This window comes from Arabidopsis lyrata, assembly GCF_000004255.2.
Source record: "Arabidopsis lyrata subsp. lyrata unplaced genomic scaffold ARALYscaffold_2, whole genome shotgun sequence".
Taxonomy (NCBI): domain Eukaryota; kingdom Viridiplantae; phylum Streptophyta; class Magnoliopsida; order Brassicales; family Brassicaceae; genus Arabidopsis; species Arabidopsis lyrata.
Genome location: NW_003302554.1, coordinates 11,778,317 through 11,798,401, shown reverse-complemented (window position 1 = coordinate 11,798,401; position 20,085 = coordinate 11,778,317). Strand labels below are relative to the sequence as shown.

Genomic DNA, 20,085 nt, shown 5'->3' with positions numbered 1-20,085 from the left:
CACCCAAAAAAATTTGGATACAATCATACAATCTATAAAAAAATTATAAAGGTTTTATATGTTATATTTATCTTTATATAGATTTGTATATATTTATATTACCAAAACAAAAAAGGATATCTGATCTTTTAAATTTTAAATTTTTTAATTTTCTTCGTTTCTTACGAATAACGTACTAAAAAAATTATAAATGTTCCATAAATTTATGAATATCCGAATTTTCTGAATCCGTTCAAAATGAATAACATATTAAATTGAAGATTACAGATATTTTACAATTGATGTGTTTGGAATTCTTTTTTTTTTTTCAGTTTTAAATACTTTTGATATACAGTATCCATGTGTTGTTCCTCCCGTGGAAAGTGTTTCCACGTGTTGTCCGCTATTAAAATGAACTACTCACCATGACTCTTTTTTTTGAGCAATCTTACACAAATTTGCTCTTTGCCTTCTTCTTTTATTTTGTCTTTTGTTACTTCTCTCAAGATAACTACTCTTCATCATCACAATATGGTACATGCACAGTTGAATCTTATTCGGAAGATTGTAGGAATATTAGGAAACTTCATCTCTCTATGTTTGTTTCTGTCACCAACGCCAACGTTTGTACACATAGTGAAAAAAAAATCAGTGGAAAAATACTCACCAATGCCATATTTAGCCACTCTCCTAAACTGTATGGTTCGGGCTCTTTATGGACTTCCTATGGTTCATCCTGATAGCACCTTGCTCGTTACAATCAGCGGTATAGGAATCGTGATCGAAATCGTTTTCCTTACCATCTTTTTCGTTTTTTGTGATCGTCAACAACATCGGTTGGTAATATCCGCTGTTTTAACCGTTCAAGCTGCGTTTGTGGCTACTCTTGCGGTTTTGGTATTAACCCTCGAACACACTACCGAACAACGGACAATAAGCGTTGGGATTGTTTCTTGCGTTTTCAACGCTATGATGTATGCTTCTCCATTGTCCGTCATGAAAATGGTAATAAAAACAAAAAGTTTAGAGTTCATGCCGTTTTTGTTATCCGTAGTTAGTTTTATAAATGCAGGTGTTTGGACAATTTATGGCTTTGTGCCTTTTGATCCATTTTTGGCTATACCAAATGGGATTGGGTGTGTGTTTGGACTAGTACAATTAATATTGTATGGTACCTACTATGAATCCACCAAAGGGATAATGGCGGAAAGGAAGGAGCGACTCGGCTACGTTGGTGAAGTTGGGTTATCTATTGCGATCGGTCAAACGGAACCTGAGAACATCGCATATTTCAACAAAAGAGTTAACGGTGTTTGATTTTTTGGTCTTTTTGTGCTATTCACTGTTAGATTATCATACACATCTAGGACTTATTTTTTTGAAGGACTGTAATATGCGAATAAGATGACAATTTTCGTTGTCCATTAACATTTTGAGAAGCCATGGACTATTTTGAAATATTGGTGTGTAATGTTACATTGTCTAAGAAAACAAAAAGATTACTTCTCTCTTTGGTTCATTTTGTTTTTGGAGGTCATTTCTTTGAGAGAAAGCCGTCGATGTTTCTTGAACACAAAATTTCCCAAATAGTTAGAAACAAATATTAGCTCGATTTCTCGAAAACCGAGTTAAGGATTAGAAACAAATGCAAACTTGGTTGTGATCACCTCTTTGGTCCAATTGGTGAATTCCATAACAAGCAATAGGATTAGGTCTTGTAGTGTTGGTCCTGAGACTAAACCAGCCCATAGTCCTTTCCCATTGACATTACTAGTCCAATAGGAATACCAATATAATTAGAAGTTATTTTCACATAAACTCCAATTTCCCGCACACCTGTTCCTCTCACAAGTCACAATACCTAAAATATATATTTTCACATAGACTCCAATTTTCTGCACACCTGTTCCTCTCACATACCTAAAATATATATAGTCATATATACAAAACATTCGGTTTATTATCACGAAAATTAGAAACATGGCTCCTAAACCGGAGAAGATGGTTAAGAAAGGCTAACCGGATAGGAAGCTCTCCTTGAGGATTGAAAATATTAATATCAAATATTCAGATTAAAAGATGCAAATACAAAATGTAAAAGTCAAAATGAATCTGGGTAAAGAAAATTTAGTCCCAAGCCCATCTAATGACCAAACCTAAACCCACCCGTCCAAGCATCAAGAGAAGTAGCTCCTTGCCTCCTTCCCCTCCTTAAACAGATATGGTGAGACAAGGCCACAAGCCCTGGACATGAAACCTTCAGCTTTATATACTAGAAGATTTTTTCTCCATATTGAGATATATTCTCGATATCTCTCGTATTTTTAGTTTCCATATAGTTAAAGTGTGTTTGTAATTTACTTTCTCTACAAGTTTAGGGTTACGACCTCATGCCCTGTATAAATCAAAGGCCAATTGGTCAAGTAAATACAAGAGAACATATTCATCGATTCCTAGTTTATCGCTCCAACTTCCAATATGTATGATAATCCACTTTATTCATTTTGTATCTATCATATACCCAATTTTGGATATTGATATGAGTCGAATTACCTAAAACCACACTCTCAGATAAGAGATAATTGTAGTATTTTACGGTTGAATCTCCACAAAGTTCTTTTGTTCACACAAAAAATTTGGTTTGAAATATAATCGAAAAACCATCAATCTTGAGTAGGCATATCAAGAATCCAACATCAAAAGTGTGATGTAACCTAACGTAACATAAAAATGATATAGGCCAATATATTTATTGTTAGGAGTTCCGTGACAAGACTTAGACCATGTACATAGGTGATATATTTAGAGTATCGGAAGCCTATAAATAATTTTTTAATAGATCAGACAATACATTTGGACGTGATCAGTATCAATGCAGTGATATTTCTGATACCTAGTATCGGGTGACGTGGCGGCTCCTGATTTATGCTGGAAAATGCGTTTTTCCCTGAAAAAAAAAAAATCATTCTCGTTTTCCCGATTCTTCCCGATTATTTTTATCATCATGTTTTTTTTATATTTTTTTGAATTTTAATTGTAAAAAAATTTATTTTTACCTACGTTTTTTTATTGTAATATTAACTTTTGTAATTCTATGTTTTTATATATTTATTTTTGATTTTACAAATAATTATTTTTTTATGATACTTAAACCGGTCTCACCAATGGAAACATATTTAATACAAGTATCATAAGAAAATCTCAAACAATAAACAAATATTATAAATAATACTAAAAAATTATTAATAATACTTTATAAGTATCACCTATGTCCATGCTCTAAGATATCTCCAAAAAAATCAATATATTGGTGCAAAACTCGACATGAACATGGATTGATGCGCGGCTAGATTCATTTTTCTGTGTACCTCCTTGTATAAACGATTTTGTATGTCATATATTTTTGTTTCTTGGATTGATGTTGATGTATTTCGACATTAGTTACTTTCAATTTTTGTATGGTTTGAAATATAATCGAATAACCATCACCTTGAGCAGGCGTACTAGAAATCCAACATCAAAAATGTGATATAACCTAACGTAATATAAAAATGATATGGGACAATATATTTAATATTGTTAGGAGTTCCGCAACAAAACTCGTCCATGAAATCAATATATTGATGCAAAACTGGACTTGAACATGGACTGATACGCAGTTGTATTCATTTCATTGTGTACCTCCTTGTATATCTGAAAATCAAAATATTGATGCAAAACTGGATTTGAACATGGACTCATGCGCGGGTGGATTCATTTCACTGTGTACCTCCTTGTATATCTGATTTTGTTGTATGTCCATACATTTTAATTTGTTTCTTGGAATGATGTTGATGTTTCGAATTTCTTTACCTTCAATTGATTTATGATGTGTAGTTGCTTCCACGTGTTTTCTGCCATAACAATCACCTACTCACCTTGACTCTTATGAGCATCTCACTTACCTTGACTCTTGTCGGAGAAAGTATTTCAAATTTGCTTTTTGACTTGTTTTATTCTTTGGTATATCCTTTCAAGATACTCTTATTACTCTCTTTGGTGCATTATTTGTTTTTGGCCATTTCGTCAAGTTGTATTATAGACTTTATAGTATAGAAGATTTGACGCTTGAACCAATCAACTTTGGTCACTCCTTTTTTTAAGTGAGCTATATGTTTAAACTTTGTTAGACTCTGATATCATAAGAATTAATGTCTATAATTTTCTCGCAATATCAATTACAATCAACTGCATACCTTATTAAGTTTTAAACTTTGTTTAGGTCCCATGCATTTTAAACACTTGAATCCTATTATAAATCTTTCAAGCAGAAGTAGAGAAAAAAAAATCCATAACCGTTGAAGATTCTTGCACAAACTCACAAACAAAAAGCAATCAAAATCCCCCAAAGTTTGTATTTCTTTTTTTCTTCAATTAAGCAATGAGTCATGTCTCCAAACCTTCTCATCACCTATTCTCTCCCTAGCCTTGATTGCCTGACAAAAATGTAGAAACAAATATTAGCTCGATTTCTCGAAAATCAAATGAAAGATTAAAAACAAAGCGAGTTACGCGGTTGCAAGCACCTCTTTCCTCCAATTGGTAAATCCAATAACAAGAAATAGGATTAGAGTTTGTAGTGTTGATCCTGTGACTAAACCAGCCCAAAGTCCTTTCCCATTGAAGTGGAGATGAAAACACAATAGAAGTCCAACGGGAATACCAATGAGATAGTAAGAGGTTATGTTTACATAGGCTCCAATTTTCTGCCACCCGGTTCCTCTCACAATCCCTAAACAAAACAAAACGTATATTCGGTTCACGATCACAAAAATTACCATGGTTCCTAAACAAGAGATGAGGGTTAAGAAAGGCTAACCGGAAAGGACGGTCAAGAAACTGTCCATGAGGATTGAGATACAAAGAATGGGAGTGATATCAGTCACATAACTAATTACTTCCTCCACATTGCTATATGCATAAGGCCACACACTGCGAGAAAAGAAGAGGCTAGAGCTCACAACGACTGACTCAACAGCTGCAATTATGATTGCAGCCGCAGCAGAATCCCGCGCCCCTCGCGGATTCCCAGCTCCTAGCTCATTTGCCACATTGGTACTAACCAACCAAAAATAAAATGAAACATAAACTCTTCGAAAATGAAATGATGTCAAATTTGTTTTAAGAGTATTAAAGTAAAAACAAACCTTGCTGCATCACCGATTCCATTTACCAGATTGTAGTGCAATGAAGAGGTTGTGAGGCTGCTCAATCCCAAAAATTTAAGGCTTAGAAAATGAAAGAAAATATAAGGATAACATAGTATACTTTTTCGCGGTTCGATACATTACCAAATCGAAATAACCGAAGTTTCGAGCTTTGAGTTGGGTAGAAGACCAGACAGCAAAGTAATCACCTCGAAAGCTAACCACTCAAGGCTATTTGAGCAATAACAAAAAAGTGTTAATAGAATATTAGTGAATGGAAAAACAAAAATCCATTAGACCTTTTGATTTGTAACAAAAGATTTTAAACCGAAAGCCATACTAATCTCAAAAACATGCACAAAATCGATCTTTCGCCTATCCACAAACGACGACCACTAGACTACCATCACTTGGTTAATCTATTCGGATTTTCAATAAAAGTTTACATACTTACCAACACATCATTGCAGAAGGAACCGCAAATTGAAAGAAGATATTTGTATGAACAAACACATCTTTCGACATATAAATCCGCGTTTCGGCACAACGGCTAGAGCGTTTCATATAAACCCAAAGGAAAGCCGCGGTGAGCCAGTAAGAGATACCGATAGACACAGCCGCTCCTTTGGCTCCAAAATCAAATTTATGAACCATTAGCCAACAGAGAGGAACATGGAAAGACAGAGCAGCTAAAGAGCTCAAGACCATTGGATAGATCAAGCTTTGTGACTGAAAATATCGAACCAACGACTCGAGAACAGAGTAACCGAATAAAGCCGGTACAAGCCAGAGACAGTACACACCAGCTAACTCTGCTATTTGAGGATCTTGATGAAGCAAAAGCAAGATCTGGTTCATGAACATCCAAAGAATCGAAATCGGGACAGAGATAATCATGAGGAAAACTATTGAAGTGAAAGTGTAAGAACCAAGCTTGTGATATTGTTTTGCTCCATATGCTTGACCACATAAAGTTTCTAATGAACCTGAAAGTCCAAACTATATAGTATACAAAAATAATTAGAAACAAACTGATCAAAAGAAAAAAAAAAGATTTATAGTTTGATATATTTGCTTACAAGAACACCAAAGCCGGTAACATTAGCAAAGGAGCTTCCGAGAGCTATTCCGGCGAGAGCGAGTTCACTCCGGTGACCGACGATCATTGTTGAAGTTGCTTGAAGAAGGAACTGAGACATGTTCACAGCGACCATTGGAGCAGCCATTGAAGCAACTTTCTTTATCTTCTCCCATCTTAGCTTTTCGTTCTCTTCTTCTTGTGATTGTTTGGTGTTCAACAGTAATGGAGTTTCGATACTCTTCTTCATTTTTTTTCTTTCTGGAGAGAGAAAATGTGGGAAGTTGTGTCGTATTTATTTAGCTTTATGATTTTGATATAAATATATGCGACGTCGCGACTCGAGGAAAAGAAAATAAACACGTTTCCGCGTATAAAAGAGAAAATCGTTTTAGACTTTTATCATCTCACTCATTTAAGTCAAAAGATACAATTTCAATACGTGTAAGAAGAAGATGCGTCCTAACTAATACTCCATCCGTTCTCTAGTTGTCGTTTTAGGACATCAATTTTGTTTTATAATAATTGTCGTTTTAGGTTTTCAATGCAAATATTTGGTAAAAATTTTATTTTTCTTCCTATTATTTTAATATTTTGGCTAATATAAAAAATACAAAATATATTAATAAAAAGTAAAACAAAAAATTTAATGATTTTTTTAATTTGTGTGAAAAAACTTTAAACAACTAAAACAAAACGGAAGGAGTAATTGATTACTATTTGTAGTTTGTACTTTGTAAATAATTTTAGTTGTGATTTTTTTTTTATGCTCTAGAAATTGTACTCTAAAAAGTATTTTTTTTTTGGTTGTATAGCCTAAACAAGAAAAGTAAACATGAATGGTTCAGTTTTAAGGCTTTTGGGTTGTTGAAACTTTTTAGAACCTTTACCAATCAAATATAAAATTATGGTTAAAACTTAAAAATCATGTAGGTCTTGAGAGAATGGTAACGAATGATTACAATATTATTTGATTAGCATGGATAGAATTGGCGGCTTGCAGTTTAAATTAAATGTTTTATTATTAATAAGATAGATGGAGCGTGTAAAACCGATTTAAAAACTCAATTAGAAGAGATTATTTAAATTGAGTTACATACTGATTATCCGTTATTATATGATTATTCATAAAAAAATGAGATATACATTCTCAAGAATAAGGAATAAAATTCTCTCTTCGTATTGATTGCATTGGCTCAACTCGATAGACATTGGTAAATGATCAATACTTTTAATATTATACTTCCTCTGCTTTTTTTTTTAAGTTGAAATTTATTTAGGTGAATAATAAATGGTATTTTTATTTAGAATTTAATGAATTCTTAATTTATGCACAAAAACCTTAAACATTAAAAATTTTGAAATAGAGGAGGTATTCAGTACCATATATATTTATTTGTTAAATACATTTATTATATTAAAAAAAACTGAAACAATATATTAAAATATAGAATAATCTCTCCGTTTTTTAAAATGGAGCTTTTGTAAAAATGCCCCTTTTTCAATGCTACTTTTCAAAAATGCTCCTTCTTTAAAACTTTATAAAAAATGTTCTTAAAAATATAAGATTTACCCAAATATGTATGTAACATTATTAAAACATACACAAACTACATTTCTATGTATCTAAAATCTTATAAATATTTTATAAATACTTTATAAATGCATTTTAATTACCTTTAAAAACCTTTAAAATATCTTGTAAAATCTTTGAAAAACCTTAAAAATCCTTTAAAATAACTTGTAAAACCTTTAAAAACACCTTATAAAACCTTATAAATACTTGGATCGAGTCTTCAAGTAGTAGTTACAATCCATAAGTACCTTATAAACCTAATAAAACTTTATAAAAATTTCAGATTTAAAAAGGGGCATTTTTTAAAATGGACATCTACAAGGGGCATTTTTGAAAATGGGCACACCAAAAAGGGCATTTTTAACAATTTCCCTTTTATTATTTGATGTTTTAGGAGAATGCACACAGATTAAGAAATCATTTAATTTTTATTTATTTCTAAGCTAAAACATCGTTTGTTATCTAACCAACCAATAGAAAAACAATCTGCATAATATAAATCGTCAAAACTAATAAAAAACTAATTAATATTACATTAAAAACTGAAAATATCATCTATTTAAGAACAAAAATAGAAGCTTAAAACATCATTTATAGAAGAACGGAGGAAGCATATACAGTAAAACCTCTATAAATTAATAATGTTGGGACCAGAAAATTTTATTAATTTAGAGAGATATTAATTTATCGATAAATTATTAATTTATAGAGAGATTTTCCTAATTTGGTAATTTCTTAAAAATTTCTATCTATAAATAAAAAAATTTGTTTATAAGCGGTATCTTTTTAAAACCAATTGTAAGTAGAGAAGCAATTATTATGTTTAAAAAATAACACAAACTTTTTTGAATAATAGAGTCATATTTGATTAAATTTTTTACATATAATATTTTAAATATATATCGTAGTAATTCATATATAAAATATATAAATTTATATCATATATATATTAAGTTAAATATATATATATATATAGATAAGTTTATATAATTATTAATTTATGATATAGGTGGGACCATATGTTTACATGAGATTTTCAAAAAAATTATTATCTTATTAATTTATTGAATTATATCATATTTTATATTGGTCTTGGTCTCAACTCGGAGACAAAAAAATTTATTAATTTAAAAAAAATTATTAATTTAGAAAATTTATTAATTTATAGAGTATTAATTTATAGAAGTTTTACTGTATTTACAATCAATTACAATACAATCGCTGGAGCTGCTGGGAAGCGAAAACCAACACTCATGTTTCACTACTGACCGACAAAAAAAAAAAAAAGGAGAAGAATAATACAGTAATAAAAAGAAAACATGTTTCAACTTTAAATACATATCTCGATGTTATTTTATTGACACTAATCCATGACAAAAAAAAAAAGGAGAAGAATAATAATAAAAAGAAAACATGTTTCAACTTTAAATACATATCTCGATGTTAATTCATTGACACTAATCCATGATAATAGTATAAAATATTATCCGAACCGATCCACAACAAGTTGGGACGCGAGGCATTCATCTAACTACTAGATTCCACTCAACTGATCACGTGACATATTTATCCATGTAAAAGACACATAAACACTAACAGAAGCTCACTAACATAGTAACATCATTAACAGAAGTGTAAGAAACAATCTCAGTACTGTTCGACCGCAAGGTGCCTATGATGGTAGCCTTCCCTATTGGTTTCAAATTCGTGGAAACTAAATCTTAGAATATATTTTTAAACATTATATGAATTATACTCTCTTTGACGTATTCATTGTAAAACAGTTTTTTTGTTAAACATAATTTTACATTCATTCAACAAAAAAATAAATTTAGTCTAATAATTTTATTTGTTAATAATTTACAAGCTAAAGTTTTTGTTTTCATAATCATTGTGAAAAAATACTATCAAACTTTATACTTTCTCTCTTTCACAGTATATAATGTTCTAGAGAAGCATTTTATATTAGATGATGTTTTCAATTATCAATGCAAAATTAATTGATTTTTATTAGTTTTGACGATTTATATTCTGTAATTTATTTTATTATTAGTTGAATCGTGTATGTGTAGATAATAAATGATGTTTTAATTTATATATAAACAAAAATTAAAATATTTCTTAATCTGTGTAAAAACCCTTAAACATTATATATTTTAAAACAAAGTTAATACCATTCAACAATAACAACCTTTAATGAGATTTAAAATTAAGTCTGAGTTGACCGCTAAAGTTAAGAATTCGTTTATGTGTTTCTAAACAAAATTTTTTTTTGATTTAGTATCAATAAATCCGTCTCACAATGTACGTTATTTGATTACTTATTTACTATTATTTTTAATTTAATATACATACATATTTCCTACATTTCATTTGTAAGTATCGTTTAATGTTTCTTCACACAGTAAAAAAATAATTAACTTTTTTTTTGTCCTTTATTAATACTCTTTTCATATCACAATAAGTGATGTTTTGGCAAAAATATTTTGTTTCATTTAAGTTTTAAAATTTTATGCAAAAATTAAATGTATTTAACTTTGTTTTGACCAATCATATTTTAAAGTATATTTTTATTGGTTGAATTCATATTTTAGAGTATATTTTTTTATTGAATTTGCCAAAATAGTCACGTCATTAAGTTTGATTGACGGAATAAATTCACGGTGCTATATCTCTGTTGAAACGAGATTTTCGGTGGAGACTTAATTCTGTCAATTTATTCTGTTACTCAAATACACGATGTGACTATTTTGACAAAGTCTACTAAAATTCACGATTAAAATAAGAAGTTAACAAAAATTTACGATTTAATTAGAAAAAATAAATTGATTATATATTTCATCCCATAAAAGTTGAAGATTTTAATTTTTTTTTGCATAGTTAGGGATTTTTCTGACATTTTTTTCAATATATAACTTTAAAAGTGATAACCGAGAATATGTGTTCACAATCCGTGATAATCAATTGAGAGTAGTACAGTAAAGAACTGCATTATTATTCCTACTAAAAAAAAAAAGAACTGCATTATTATTTTTACAATCGTAAAGAACTGCATTATACATACTGAAAAAGAGGAAGCCATTTGCTTACTTATCCTCGTCGAAGTTATCAAAAAATAAATTAAAAAACAGAAGTTGTTGAAAAAAAGCATAAATAATTGGTTCTGACATCCTTTGTTGGAAGAAATAATTAATAGTATACAGAGCTTTTTGATAGTTTCAACTTTTTTTTTTAACTTTATGTTAAACAAACTCTAATCACATACATGTACACAATTTCATATTTACGTTCACTTAATTTAATGCATCTTGATAATCCAACTATCTCTTTGTTTCTTTTCCTTTGACATGGAATAACTGTTGGACCTCTGTTATCTCAGGAATATAGATGCAGATTAAAAATACGTACACACGAATATGCACACTTTATTGAATAAGTAACAAGAAGAGAACTGAAACTGAAATATGTACACGAGTATGTACACCGTATTTTTCTTCTTTGCTTCAACGTAAGAACAACGTATAGATTGATTGAGGCTTGCAATAAGCAATCTCCTAAGACAGAATTTCGTCCCTACGGTGGTATTAGTAGCTTTCTTATGAGCGTCTGTCTTGCAGGATACAACAATTGATCCTAGCAAACCTACTTTGAGATTCTCAGAAATTGATTTGGAGAAGGAGAAGATTATAATCAATCTCAATCTCTGTCTCTCCTTAATCTCTCTGTATTGTTCTTCCCTCTCTCTATCTTGTGCGTCTCTCACTCCCCTTTCTCTGTATTGTGACATCTCTTTAAATATTAATCCAAGCGGTGCTTGATCCAAGAGATGCTTCTCTTAGATCAATCGTTGCTTTTCTAATAGTCACATACGTTAAAAGAGACGTGATATTATTTTCACAAGTAGAGGGGTATTTACATAAATACAATGTTTATATGAATAAACATGTAAATATAAATATGTAAATAACAACCAACAATAACTTTATGAATCTAATCAATGAAGAGATCCTATAGGTTGAGATCTATTTCAAAAGAGTTGTTTCCGCGAAGCATAGAAGTCATATCTCTCGGCCAAACTAAAATCAATCTTTGAACACTAGTTACTGGTGATTGTATGCTTCAAATCAAATCAAAGGTATTGTCAAAACTTTATAACTACTCCAAGTTTGATTAGTAACATTCTATTATTGTGGTACACCATGTTATCTCATGTGTAAATGTTTAGTTTAGACTCTAAAGATAGGCATGACCACGGTTACGGTTATTGCGGTTACGGTTTATTAACCTCCGGTTACGATTATAAAATTTCTCTAACCGTAACCTTAACCGTTATATATACTGTTAAAACGGTTACGGTTAAATATAGTTACAGTGACAACGGTTACGGTTAAATACGGTTACAGTTATATAATTATTACGATACGGTTAATATCAAAGACAAAAGCTTAGGTATTTTTAACCTTTAGAAAGAAAATTTCATGATGATATATCAAATAATATTTATTTTACAATATATAATCTATGTGATTATGTACTTTAATATTTATAGTTAATTAGTTATTTTGTTCTGTTAAGTAAATCAACGAATAACTAAATCAATGGTAATAACTATAATGATTGAGTTATTATTTTATTGACAATATGTATTCCAAACAATACTATATAAAGGATGCTATGAGAATTAAGAAATGATTACGGGAGTAGAAATAATAACTTGTAAATTATTTATGATTTGGTTGGTGGAAAATGAGTAGAGGACGAGTGGAGTGGTTTAAATTTAGTAGTGAGCGCATTGAACCATTTAAGACACTGCTTTAGTGAAATAATTATGTATTTTAGGTTTTAACTGCACGATTAACCATGCGGTTAACCGTACAGTTAACTAACGGTTTTGATACGTTTACGGTTAATTAACAGTTACGGTTAGTATATTTTTTAACCGTAACTAATCTATTTTTACGGTTAAAGATTACGGTTATTAACCGTTTTATATGGTCACGGTTGAAAAACGGTCCGGTTACGGTCCGAAATACGGTTATAGTTAGCTTTTGGTCATGCCTATCTAAAGAAATAACAATAAACACATATTGCTAAGTAGATATGGTACTTAAATACAGCACACTGCATTGATTGCAATATAAATAGTTGGTAATCAATTATGAGTTTGCTAATTTTAGAGTTGCATTTGTGGATTTACTATTTTTTCTAAAATCTTATGGATTTGCTATTTCAGAAACATTTTAACATGTGTTTAATCCGTAATATTTGAGTTTAGTCAAATCTATTTGTTATTGGAGTTTAGTATTTGTTATAAAGTATGTATTTTAGAAAAAACGAAATCGTGAATTTGAACTTTTTAAATGTTCAAAAATAACAAAACCAGAACATTTTAGAAAAATAGCAAAATCCATAAATACCACTCCAAAAAATGGCAAAATCTGTGTAATAATCCCCAATACTTATTAAAGTGTAAGTGATAGTTTAAAATCATATATATATATATATATATATATATATATATATATATATATTTGGCAGTAAGATAATAATAAAACAAAATAATACTCCCTCCGTTTTACAAAGAGTATCATTTTAAGGTTAATTTTTTGTTTCACAAAGAATATCGTTTTATATTTTTTATGCATATTTTTAGTTTCAGCTTATTGATAAGAAAGAGAAACTCATTTAGTGTATTTATAAAGGATAAAAGAAAAAATTTAACATTTTTCTTAATGTATGAAATATGTTGGAATGACACTCTTTGTAATAAAGGTAATACAATTAGAAGCCATAAAAGACGGTGGAACAGAAGAAAATGATGATTTAAATTTAAAGTATTAATTATTGATGCATTAATACTTAAATACTTATAATTAAGAAAGAAGAGAACCAAACTTCTTTTAGGTTAATTTTGGTAACCCTTTAGAAATATTTTCGTTAATAAAAAAAAATGAAAAATATTTGGGTCTCTAGGGGTGAACCTCTTATGTTCACCCCCTTAATTTTATCCAATCAAAATCTGCCACTTATTAATAATAAAAAATTCATTTAATTATAAAATTTAATTTGCCACTAAAACGAAATTATGTATCTGTTTAGGTTTATTAGAAAGTGTTAGAGTTTAGATTTTATGATTAAACGAGTTTAACTATCGGTTTGGGTTTATAAACGGATTTAGATTTTACAATTAAACGAGGTTAAGTATCGGTTTGGGTTTAGAAAGTACGATTAGGGTTTATATTTTTTACGATTAAACGTGTTTAAATGACGGTATGGGTTTACAAAAGAGAATTAGGGTTTAGATTTTATGATTAAACGAGTTTAACTATCGGTTTGGGTTTATAAACGGGTTTATATTTTACAATTAAACGAGGTTAAGTGTCGGTTTGGGTTTAGAAAGTACGATTAGGGTTTAGATTTTTTACGATTAAACAAGTTTAAATGACGGTTTGGGTTTACAAAAGAGAATTAGGGTTTAGATTTTGTAATTAAACGAGATTATATATCGGTTTGGGTTTATAAAAGAGTGGTTATGACTTAATCTTATTGTTTTATTTAGAAAATAATTGTTTTAATTTTTTTAACTAGATGATATGGTAAATTCTAATTGGATAATTAAGAGGTGGTGAATGAAAGTGGTTAACCCAAGAATTGTTCAAAAAAAATACATGGCCGCTTCAAACTGTTCTCTTTTTTCCGATTGATAGAGCCAACCTTGGTTTTTAATGCACGTTCATTTAATTGTTTTTTTTTTTTTTGATAAACCCTATCGGCTATCCGGTCGGCCTCGGTAGAAACGCACCGAGGTGCTATATAGTGGACTGGTCTACCGTCTTAACGGTTAGGCCCTTACAGGCTACCACTCTGCCTATTCTGAGTTTGGAATACCTTCCGACTAAGTGCTATGGGTAGTCAGGCCGCCTGTATTTCTGGCTACCAGGTAAACTAATTGGGCCAAATCCCAACTGATAGACTTCCCAAACAAATGTGTTTTTGTTTCCAAGAAGAATCAAACTCAGGTTTGGGAGTTTCACCCTTTCACAAAACTTCTGCCACTAGACCATGGATACTTGGACAAACGTTCATTTAATTGTTGACATGACAAAGAAAGCTTTCAACAAGCTGTCGGAAAACATTGAATATTGAATTCTCGTCTTAAAATCAGAGAAAATGTTATCATCATTTTTGGCTTTACACATTATACATGGATAATATCGCCAAATCACTGCCTCAACTACTTACGCCAAGTGGCATAATTACAGCCACCATCTCTGAGAGAGGTCGATTTGTGGTTAGCTAACTACTAAATCCTTTTTATTTTGTTTAATACTTTTTTTTTTCCTTCTAAATTCATAGTTTAACTCGTGTCTCTCATGGGACGGACGCGGTCTATGTCCAAACTGTGAGTTCCTGATGATAAGAGTAAGTGAAAAGAATCATAACCTTTAAAGCTAAACCGCGACAAATATAGATTGTTTAATATATGTTGGTGCATGAATTATCACACCCACATAATATCAGCTTAAACCGTAAATAACTATAATTAATTGAGTAATTCAATTAAACCAGAAAAACCCGGTCAGACCAGTAAATGGTCCATTGGCAAAAGCCCATGGAAGTCGCTGGCTGACCTCCTTAAAAAAATTTGAAAGACAGTACACCGACCTTTCCAAAAGGAAGAAATCAGGGTTCTATATGTAATATACAGGCAGAGCCAGCTCTAACATTTTGAAGGCCACAAGCTTAAAACACTGATATTGTGTGAACCTGTTCACTCCTATCCCGGGCGGGATATTAGGGTGCGGTTTTGTGTTTCGTTCACAGCTAATTGAAAAATGTTACATGGATACTTATCCCGATTTTTCGAAGATTTTATCATTTCGAGGTTTTCGGATATATTATATAATCCATGGAAAACTCATACTTCTTTTTTTTCACTAAAGATTTTGTTTATTATAATCCACATCACAAAGGTTACAACCCATTAAAGGCCCAAATGATTACATACATCACTTAAAAGAAGGATAAAATCTTGCTTAATACACGTGTCAAACACACAGATACGTAGATGAAACGTGTTGCAAGAAAATCGTGGAAACTTTCCGTCATCCTTTGCCGTCAATTACTCCGATTCCGGTGAACTCAATCGACGCCGGAAAATGGTAAAGCATCGATTTTTTTGTTGTTTCTCACCGGAGACTGCATAAACAGAGAGAAGGGATACCATAACAGAGATTTCAACCCCATCAACTTATCAAATCACCAAACACTGAAATCCGGCGAAAGCAGGAAAGGGGAAATCAGATTGATCCACAGAAATTTGCTTGATCGAAGCTTCAATTACATGTAGAAACGGCTACAGGCAATCTTCATATGCTGGAAACAAGTCTTCTTTTCATGACTTTGAACGTAATCACCGATGAAGATTTGTTGTAAACCACAGATCTGAAAACCGGTTTGAGAACATCCGAGAGAGAAAGCAGCAAATCCACCCGATCTGGCCGGATTAGACATGGCATAATCCCACTGGAAACAACCGGAGACATAAAACAAAGCAAAACTCAAGGAGCTAGTCGGAGAAGACCACCGTTGATCGAGAAATTGCCGGATTGGCACCACCAAACATAGATCCAGAGAGATTATTAAAAGATAAACTAAACAGACTAAAGAAATCGGCATGAAACCGATTCACGGCGGAAGAAAATACAAAACCAGCCAAAACCACTTGTGGAAGCCGGATTTGCTGGACGAAAGCCGACCATCTCCGCATAAGAAGTCGGTGGATGTCGGGCTGAAGCCAGTTAAACTAACTGGACGGCCTTGCCGGAGAATTCCAGACGGCGGGTGAGGAACGGCAGCCAACTCTCTCTCTGGAAAATATGGAAGAGAGAAGAGAGAGAGGGCTCAACCCACTTCTGCAGTATTATGGAAGTATATGGAATATAACTCATACTTCCTATGTTCTTAAAAGAGTGAATATATAGGGTTTTTTTTTTTTGTTTTATAAAAATTGATTTTCTATGTAAATTTTCTTAATTAATGTTAATAAATTGCAAAGTTAAAAAACGATTAATTGAGAATATTTGTATTATTATTGGTTCATAGTTAAGAAAACATGTTAGTGTGAGAATGTAGTACATGTTTCTTATTTGTATAAAAACAATGTTTAGTGTGTGTGTGTGTTTTTCTGTCAGTGTTTATATTTCAAATTTAGGATGAATTTAAGGTTTATTCAGGATCATGTATCTTTATCAGTTTAAGGTTCGGAGGAATTTGACTTCGACGTGGCCGACATCAAAATATGGCTTCTCATTTCTTTGTAAATTGATACTTTGTATGGTTTTGATTGGTAAACTAATTTGAAGAAAGGTGTTACAAAACGCGATTCTAGAATCAAAGCCATATACCACCACAAATGATGATACTGTAGGAAAAAAGTTTAAACATTATGTTTTCAAGTGAATCCCTCAGGACCCATTACTCTCCTCATTTTACCAGGAGGTGACAGTACGGCCGGGCTATTTGCGTGTTGGTTTTGCTCGGAGGCCTTTGGTTCGAGTGCGTCTCCTTTTGAAGCCGGAATCTGAAGCTTCCCTGGCTCAGTTGGTGATGGAGAAGACGAGAAATACCTGATAAAAAAAGGATGAGAATCAGAGAGATAAAATGGAATTTTCGTCCCGTGAGTTTCTTTTTCAAGAGTATACCTGTGGTCTAAAGCTTGCTGTATTGTGATCCTTTGTCGTGGGTCGTAGATGAACATTTTTGCTAGAAGATCCAAAGCGTCATCGCTTGCCATAGGAAAAATGGTACGTAATGGTGGAGCAGGTGTATAAGAGAACTCCATGTAGTCTGGGAGATAGATCATATCAGACCATTGCGAAGGTACTGGAGTTCCAAAAGCCTGAAAGATCTTTCCAAGTTGATCAATCTCAGTAGAACCCTACAGAAACAAACGTAGTCAAGGTCACTTAAAGCTGTTCAGAGATCTAATCTATTGATGCAGAAACATATGAAGAGGTTCTGACAATATCCTTGAAAACTTAACAAGATATGATCATACCCAAATTTTCACGAATATCAAGACAATTCTGAAGTACAGGACATGTTTTGAAAAAACTTGTGAAACATGTATCGTACAAAAGGAATAGAACATTACCGGTAGAAATGGTCGACGAAGTAATAGCTCAGCAAAGATACAACCTGCAGCCCAAACATCAACTCCTGCTCCATACTGTCGACTTCCAAATAACAACTCAGGCGCTCTGTACCATGTAGCAAATACCTGTGTGAATAGGTATCTTTAGATCCAATTTAAACTTAACGAATCTTCCACAAGCAGATACATATATCTAACCAAATGTCTACATTTGTAACACAACCAATCTCAGAATCTTTTATAGTAAACAATGTTAATACATCCGTAAGTAACAAAATGGTATCTTGTGACTTCGAACCATCAATCTCTCATCTAACCAAAATCGAAAAATACAAGTATGCAAGACTACAAATTAGAACCAGATGATGTCTGGGAATCAATCTTGTATCAATTTTTCATTCCCAGCAAAAACGATTTCTACACAGCCAATCAATTGCAGAATCTTATTGAGTCAAAACGTTAATATGACCGTAAGCAACAAAATGTTATCTGGCAACTTGCAACCACCAACCTTCCACCTTTACTAAAACCGATACCGATAACATAAGTATCCAAGCATTCGAATTAAAAACTTACTACGTCTTCTCAATGCTCTATATTTCTATTCTTAGTTTGTCCCAGCAAAAAAAAAAAACCAATAGATCAGCAAGAACTAGACTAATCTAGCTGCCAATTCAAACAAAAAATATCACAAGAGATTTCTACATGAGTAACCAATCAATCTCAGAATCTTCTAGAGTCAAAAAATGTCAATACAATCTTTCACCTCACAAAAACCAAACACACATAAGTATGCAAAAATCGCAATTACATATGCTATCTTCTCAATACTCTGGAAACGAGTCTTCATTGCCAGCAGAAAATTCCAAGATCATCAAGAAGAAATGCCAAGATATTTACTACAAATTCTAGACTAATTTAGCTGCCAATTCAACAATAAATTTCAAACTATATCGATCACTGGATCATCAAGAACTACACTAATCTAGCTGCCAATTCAACAATAAATTTCAAACTATATCGATCACTGGATCATCAAGAACTACACTAATCTAGCTGCCAATTCAACAATAAATTTCAAACTATATCGAACACTGGATCATCAAGAACTACACTAATCTAGCTGCCAATTCAACAATAAATTTCAAACTATATCGATCACTGGATCATCAATAACTACATTAATATAGCTGCCAATTCAAACAAACATCAAAACAGTATCTTACGGTCTTATCATCCATACCTGATGAGTAAACCTCCGATTCGGACTCCCAAACAACCTCGCCAAACCAAAATCAGCCAACTTCAACAAACCATTCTCTCCAATCAACAAATTATTCGGCTTCATATCCCTACCAAACACAAAAAACAAACAAACTCTCACACTCATTTATCAAAATCAAACCTTTATAAACCAAAACACAACTTCTTCCACATCTTTACCTGTGAAGAACCCATTTCTTATGACAATAACCTAAACCCTTCAAAGTCATCAACATATAAGACTTAATATCACCAGGTGATAAAAAGATATTACGATCACGAATCACTGCTTCTAAATCCGTTTGCATATACTCAAAAACTAAATGCAAACTTCCATTGTGAGGAAAAGCATCAATGAGTTCAACAATGTGTGGATGATTCAGCTCTTTTAATAGCTTTATCTCTCTCAAAGCTGTGAAATTTATGCCTTCCTTTTCGTTTCCTAATCTTATCTTCTTCACTGCTACAGTTTTTCCAGTCTACGAGATTGAAAAATCGAAACTTTTTAAAGTTTTTTAAAATCTGATGAAAGTTGAAATCGGGATGGGTTTTACCTTTGTGTCTGTGGCTTTGTAAACGACACCGTATGTTCCTTCTCCGAGGATTTGACGGCGGAGATAACGATCAACTGGTTGGTTTTCGTTGGATTTCGACATTGGGTTTTGATTTCTCCGGTGACGAAGACGAGGGCTAGAGAAGGAAGAGCTTATAAGGAATTAGATTCTTTTGGTCTCAATTTTTACCCGTAATTTTTGGTATTTTATGAAACGGACTTATTATTTATGAATTTATCAGAAACAACCCTACTATATCTCAAAAAATTTCAAGTCTTAGCTAATCACTATCA

At 31.8% G+C, this 20,085-nt stretch overlaps 3 protein-coding genes and 1 pseudogene across 3 annotated transcripts; 1 reads left to right on the top strand and 3 right to left on the bottom strand.

Annotated features, from left to right (window-relative positions):
• The first annotated feature begins 311 nt into the window (after positions 1-311).
• Positions 312-1,532, top strand: LOC9323141 (bidirectional sugar transporter SWEET6). The gene has a single exon (XM_002888499.2). It carries the CDS (start codon positions 511-513, stop codon positions 1,294-1,296), a length of 786 nt encoding a protein of 261 aa, XP_002888545.1. The 5' UTR covers positions 312-510; the 3' UTR covers positions 1,297-1,532.
• A 2,625-nt stretch (positions 1,533-4,157) lies between these two features.
• LOC9323140 (protein DETOXIFICATION 9) lies at positions 4,158-6,600 on the bottom strand. Its single transcript, XM_021010137.1, has 7 exons — positions 6,245-6,600; positions 5,620-6,164; positions 5,310-5,396; positions 5,166-5,222; positions 4,838-5,076; positions 4,545-4,750; positions 4,158-4,454 (listed from the first exon to the last, which is right to left on the bottom strand). The coding sequence occupies exons 1-7, from the start codon at positions 6,491-6,493 to the stop codon at positions 4,389-4,391; spliced, it is 1,449 nt and encodes a 482-aa protein (XP_020865796.1). The 5' UTR covers positions 6,494-6,600; the 3' UTR covers positions 4,158-4,388.
• Positions 6,601-15,862: 9,262 nt separating this feature from the next.
• On the bottom strand, positions 15,863-16,758 carry LOC9323139 (annotated as a pseudogene).
• Positions 16,759-17,108: 350 nt separating this feature from the next.
• Positions 17,109-20,039, bottom strand: LOC9323138 (cyclin-dependent kinase D-2). Its single transcript, XM_021035746.1, has 6 exons — positions 19,793-20,039; positions 19,419-19,717; positions 19,219-19,327; positions 17,976-18,101; positions 17,524-17,759; positions 17,109-17,448 (listed from the first exon to the last, which is right to left on the bottom strand). Exons 1-6 carry the CDS (start codon positions 19,892-19,894, stop codon positions 17,274-17,276), a joined length of 1,047 nt encoding a protein of 348 aa, XP_020891405.1. The 5' UTR covers positions 19,895-20,039; the 3' UTR covers positions 17,109-17,273.
• Positions 20,040-20,085: the final 46 nt, after the last annotated feature.

Coding starts and splice junctions, on each gene's coding strand:
- LOC9323138 (XM_021035746.1), bottom strand. CDS start 19,894: ATGTCGAAATCCAACGAAAACCAACCAGTTGATCGTTATCTCCGCCGT. Junction 19,718..19,792: donor ACAAAGCCACAGACACAAAG/GTAAAACCCATC, acceptor TCAATCTCGTAG/ACTGGAAAAACTGTAGCAGT. Junction 19,328..19,418: donor AAGAAATGGGTTCTTCACAG/GTAAAGATGTGG, acceptor TGTGTTTGGTAG/GGATATGAAGCCGAATAATT.
- LOC9323141 (XM_002888499.2), top strand. CDS start 511: ATGGTACATGCACAGTTGAATCTTATTCGGAAGATTGTAGGAATATTA.
- LOC9323140 (XM_021010137.1), bottom strand. CDS start 6,493: ATGAAGAAGAGTATCGAAACTCCATTACTGTTGAACACCAAACAATCA. Junction 5,397..5,619: donor CCTTCTGCAATGATGTGTTG/GTAAGTATGTAA, acceptor TTGCTCAAATAG/CCTTGAGTGGTTAGCTTTCG. Junction 4,455..4,544: donor TTACCAATTGGAGGAAAGAG/GTGCTTGCAACC, acceptor CATTTTTGTCAG/GCAATCAAGGCTAGGGAGAG.